Source organism: Pygocentrus nattereri, chromosome 6 (assembly GCF_015220715.1).
Source record: "Pygocentrus nattereri isolate fPygNat1 chromosome 6, fPygNat1.pri, whole genome shotgun sequence".
NCBI classification, from domain to species: domain Eukaryota; kingdom Metazoa; phylum Chordata; class Actinopteri; order Characiformes; family Serrasalmidae; genus Pygocentrus; species Pygocentrus nattereri.
The window spans coordinates 33815306-33821305 of NC_051216.1; the positions used below are offsets into that span (position 1 = coordinate 33815306).

General features: G+C 39.4%; 1 protein-coding gene across 5 annotated transcripts in view; it reads right to left on the minus strand.

Annotated features, from left to right (window-relative positions):
* Positions 1 to 6000, minus strand: part of nalcn (sodium leak channel, non-selective) — a 177778-nt gene that overhangs the window by 168584 nt on the left and 3194 nt on the right. For 2 of the 5 annotated variants that reach the window (XM_037538951.1, XM_017720919.2), the window contains exons 1-2: positions 2185 to 2226; positions 1370 to 1510 (exon numbers count right to left, since the gene is read on the minus strand). In XM_037538951.1, the coding sequence (XP_037394848.1) occupies positions 1370 to 1510; positions 2185 to 2226 (183 nt within the window). Of the gene's footprint in view, positions 1 to 1369; positions 1511 to 2032; positions 2074 to 2184; positions 2247 to 2404; positions 2505 to 6000 lie in introns of those variants that run through there. The other 3 variants (XM_017720921.2, XM_037538950.1, XM_017720920.2) reach the window with 3 other exon arrangements.

Genomic DNA, 6000 nt, shown 5'->3' on the forward strand with positions numbered 1-6000 from the left:
GCACTGCTACAGACGTAATTAGATCTGTTCTGTTATCACCACTCTAACAATGTGTTTATCACAGAAACTCATTTCGTAATATCAATAAAAATATAATTTATCATGCAGTCCTAGTAAACAGCAATAGAAATGTATCCTTTCACTTTGTTAGCTCATTTGCTTTCTCACATGAAGCATAAGTGCATCTCAGACTCAGACAAAATTCTTGTTTTTGATCTTCTATCAAAATAAAATGTTTCCCCCCTTCTCTAAAGCATCTACTACTTTCAGATTGTCGCCGTGCACCACGATGCACAGCAGGGAAAATTAATATCAACCACCTTCCACTCCCATCTTCCCACCCATCATCCCTATTATAAAGATAAATATTAATGGACTAACAAAAAACTTTGCCCCTCATTTGTATTCTACTGGCTCCATAAGACGCCTTGTGCTCAGACCCCAGTTATTGCTGTTTGGGATGTAATTTGTAGAAGGTTGTTTAGCTCCCACCGTGGTTACGCCAACAGTCAACAGAAATCTACAGCAGAGGTCTGTTGAGGGAAATATTGCTCCTGCAAAAATTTGGCTCCCACATTTTCATTATTTCAATGATAATTATTAACTGACATCATTTTATTTTGGCTATTCATTCATATGCTTGATTCCTCTACTGTGTCGCAAGATATTATGGTAGGAATGCAAACACGATCTACAAGTATTTCAGATGCAAACATTGCTACATGTATTTTAGGCTGCTAACACTGATAATTGACATTATCCTTATTTGCCCACTGTTTGACAGCTATTTGAGAAAGAAATTTGATATGTGAAACTGAAACCAACTTCACCACTCTCCAAACATGGCTCTCTTTTCATGCTTCGGTAATGTTTTAAATACTGACTGGCCTGTTCACAATGTTGTAGTAGACCATGAGATCCCTTCACCATCTGACTTTGCACCAATTGTACGGCTAACGTCAGCTCTAATTACAGCTTTTGCATTAGGTCATACAAAGAGGCAGCCTCCATTGTTTAACCCTACTCTTTATCATTATCATTTAAAAACCTACTGCTTTATTCTGTGGTGTCTTGGCTGTTTAATGACATTGGCAGAATATTTTTATTGTTGTTGTTGTTGTTATTAATAGTAACAACAACAACAACAACAACAACAACAACAACAACAACACAGATTCTTCCCTGTGTGCTACCAAATTTTTCTTTGAGCAACTGCATTTTTTCCCAGTGCTACCAGCTGAAAAGTAAGTATACAGCCCTGATATATCAATGACACCAGCCATCAGTGATTATCAGGCACAGTCTACTGCATGTTGCCAGTTCTAGTGTTGGAAATGCCAGGTATGTGGCACAGACACATCTGACTCACTGGTTTGTTGATCCACAGGATGTCAGTGCTGTCTGTGAGCGTTTCATCAGGCCCAAAATCAGTCATAGGCTGCGCCTCAACGCGCGAGCTCTGCTTCCTCTTCAGCATGCTGGGACTAGCCGTGCTATAAAGGGAGTGAATCTGAAAGAAAACAGCCACACACAGTACCAAAACTGACTCGAACAGCAGTTAGCACCAAGCTATAATATTGCTAGCCATTCGGACTAGATGCTAATCTCATCACGAACTGCACTAGCTACTGCACATGCATACATATTCTAAGCTACTAATCTGTGCACTATTCTAACTATCAGAACTATCTGCCTAAAAATCTGACTATAAAAGCAAGTCCAGTATGAAAAACGTAGCTGAAAGGTCTATGACACTAGCAGATCTACAACCTTAGATAAGTACACTACCACCACAAATGATCCCACACCTAAAAGGAAGAGTTTGATACAGGTATGCCTACACTGACATGCAAACAGAATGTAGAAAGCTCAAATTTAAGAGATCTCTCCACTGCAGCTGTGAATTACAACATAAGAACATGGCTCTGCACCAGACAGTATGTGTTGTATTGCTGCATGGCCAATGTGGAACACAATCAAGCACATGGAGAACACAGAACACTGTTCACTTCACACAAATATACCATCTTACCTGCTGCAAAGATCATGCTTGATCTTCATCAATGTAAACACCTACAGCCAATCAATATTGAGGTTGCATAATACTTTAAAATAAGGGCCATTCTCACAGAGAACAATAATATACATGGATATCACACACTAACTGAAACAAAGCGCACATACCAACGGGAAAAGTAAAGCTGAAATTGCTCCAGCACTGCACATAACATGCGATCAGGCATACCCTGTAAATAACACACAACAGTTAGTCAACATGGCATATATGGTGTACCAACGTGTACAGTACGATTATATCGACATATAATGTCCACCACATCAGACAAGGCATATATGCGACATGAGGTGTTCTGGACAGATGGGATGGCTGGGGCAAGTGACTCACGGTCAGGCTCCTCATTGGTGCATTCATCCCCAGGGCACAGAGGGGTGGAAACCAGCGTGAAAGATTATTGACCAGTAGAGTTGGGACTTCTCCTGATAAGCTATAGGAAAAAGCATAGCAATAAAGAGATACACTTGGTATGTTTATCTATTAAATACTCTACAGATAGAATGTATTACTCCAGACCTTGAATACACAGTAACATTATTTAAACATCAACCCGAGTCATCGCCACACATTTTTGTTAGTACACTTGTCAGTCATGTGAAGTTTATGCAAGAAAGCCTAACAACATAACAGAGTTGAAGCAGTTCTATAAGGAGAAACAGGCCAAAACTCCTTCAGGTCAATGTGGAGGGCCAATCAACAGTTACAGGAACCATTTGATTGAGGTCACTGCTACTCAAGAAGGTCACATCAGTTACTTAAATGAATATCTGATCATATTTTAGGTCACATTTGTGTAGAAATCCACATAATGCTACACAGTTTAGAAACTTTCAAGCAGCAGTGAATATACTAAGTCATGAGTAGGGGAGCGCAGGCAACAACATAAGACAGGGTAAAATGTGTAACAGATTTTTTTAAGCAGTTAAACTGGTACAAGCACATAATGCTTCACTATCTGATGAAATTTTATATTCAGTTATCTGTAAAGCTCACTGCACACTAGAGACCGTAACTGCACTGTATGACAGTGTGTTGCACACAAAATGCTTCTATATTATTCAGTGTAGCCCAGTGGTCACAAACCCTGGTCTAGAGCTCTACATTGCTGTGGAATATAGTTTCAACCACAATCTGTCACACCTGCTGTAACAAATTAAGTTCTTCACTTCTTGATTTACTCGATTAGATGCATTAGTAATAGGCAAGGAGGGCAGCATTACAGATGTAGGGTTGAAGTAATAACTCCAGGTAGAAGGCTGATGACCACATACACATGTGGCACTTTAGATACACTTTTTGACACATGCCCCAAATGCAGGGGCATAACGGTACATATATTTGTCCCGAACAGTCATGGTACAGATGTTATGGTTTGGTGCATGTAGCTGTACTGAGAACACAACGAGAACACTCCTCAGCAACAGGTATGTGTGAAAATTGATGAACATAATGCAGAAGCAAATTTCACAAGTGGGAGTTCCACCCGGAAAGCTCAAGTTGTTCACAATTTTAGCAATGGAGGACTCTCTGCAGCTAACAACAAATGATTCGGTCTATCTAGGATTCATAACTGCAGAAGCATCATAACACTCGACCTCTGGTCAGGTGTGAGGCTGAGGTGTTTGAACAGTAGTCAAGAGCTGAGGAAGGAAGCTATGCAGGTAAATAAAAAGAGAGAGGAGTACAAAAAAAATTAAACAAACGAAACGAGACTTGGCTATCTATTTCCACAGCCTTTTGCACCTGTGAAGAGATTCAGCACAAAGCCACAAATTGATGTCCATAACGTGCGTGAACCAAACCATGACTTCAGTGTACCACTACAGCCCTACCCACATGACATTCTAGCAGTTGCTATCAGGAAATAGTATACTTGAGCAACAGAATACAAGAGCACCCTGAATTTTATACGGAATGTGCCTTAACTAAACAACAATCTTGTCTAGCTTGTAGCTAACGAAAAGGCAAAGGGAAACATTTAAGACAAACATTGATCATTTAGTCCAAGATAACTGCTGATACTATAAAGCTCACCTTTTGTGGTACAGATAGAGCCATAGACCTGTAGAAATATCAAGTTCAGCTTAGCTGTTTCAACTGTTGCCAAATTAACCTGAATGTCATTTTGTAACATCCAGTCTGTAAAACACTTTGCAGCCCATCTTATTTACTGAGTTGTATTCTGCATGTTCAGTTGTTCTGACATCACTGCAGTCAACCTTTCTTTGCAGTCAAACAGTTTTCATGGTAATGGAAGATTCAGGATTTGATATGTGTCAGCAGTCACATTCTCCTTTAGCAGTGTCTGGCCAAATGGGCCATGGGTCATATGTTATCTTAAAGTCATCCATTTTATCAATGTCTCATTTTATATAAGCACAAATACAAAATGACTAGGGTTTGTGTGCATAAAGCTTGTCGTCACTCAGCAACTCTCACTACTTGGCAACATGTCAGTGGAGTGATACAGTTTTGGTGTGAAAAAGCTGTGCTGTTAACACAAATATCAGCACAGTTAGAACGGTTCTCAATCAATTAGACTGTAAGATCAGGACTAAGGGTTACATAAAATGGAATATTCCTTCTATAATGCACAATCCAGCCAAATAAACAAATCAACAAACGTTTTAACAAAAATCCCCTTATGCCTCTCTTTGTAGATTAACAGAGAGAACCCACATGCCCCCCACCTCCTCAGCAACACAAAAAGACTCTCCAAAACTATTTAATTCACTGCAGAAACAGGAAAATGTTTAAGTAGTTATATATAACATGATCAGGAGGCCAGCAACAGTCACAGCAGCAAGCGAGGTTGTACAGTTTAATAACTACACTTAAATGGAGTTCATAACTTTTTTAATATAATAAACAGACAACAAAGACTTGTATTAAGGGAAAGCAGTTTGTATTAAGGGAAAGCAGAAACCTCTGTTGTTCCATGATACATTTGTGTCATGTCCAGTGTGAAATAAGTGTCACAAAGTGAATAAGGCATACCCCGTGCACTGCACTGCTTCTGGCACAAAATCAGCTTACACTTAAACAGCTGATTGCGAGCAGGGGACAGACTTTTTACAATATTGTTAGGGTGTACTGTTTTAGGTGAGTAGTTGTAGCAGGCTAATAAATTCCATTCAGGAGAATAATGGAAGCTGCATCATCAAAGCTAAAGATTCAGCAGCACCATTACTGACTTCTTAAAGCTGCATCAATAAAGATTCGGGGATTTTCTCTAACATCCTGTGACAAGAGTAACAGATGCCAATAGCAATATCAGTACTTCAATACTGTGACCTGGAATAGTCAAATGAGTACTCATGCGGAGTAGGACATTCACCCTAAAAACTGATTTAACATCTTGAAAGTAATCTTGGTGGCTGTAACACTGCAGCATTTAGAAGAATATAACTCACAGTAGGGGCTAGTCAGGCTAAAGTACAGCTTTCAATTGCCAGGGTTACTTTTAAGACTGTTATACATTTAGGTCAGAACATGTTCTTGGTCCAAAGAGTACACCACTGTATTGAATTAACTGTGTTTGCACCAACTTCCCAGAAGTTTTCTAGTAAAACAGATACAACTGGCCCCTCAGTCTGTAACCACTGACCCCGGCTATGACACATCAAACCAGATACAATAACTTTTTGAACTGCGTCACAATATTTCAAGAAAAACGTCATAATATTTTGAGAAAAAAAGTTGTAGAATTACGACATTAAAGTGGCATTAATACTATGAGGTCGCAATATTGTGGTCAAAGGCTTTGCAAAGGGAAGGCAGCACCTCTTCATGTTAAAATGAGGGTCATTGAGTTGGTGGACTTATACTTTCATATCAATTTCACCCATAAAGATATACTCAGTCTCCCTCTCTCTCCTGGCACATCAGCACCAGCCTGTTATTGTATAAAAAGACTTTGTAGAAGG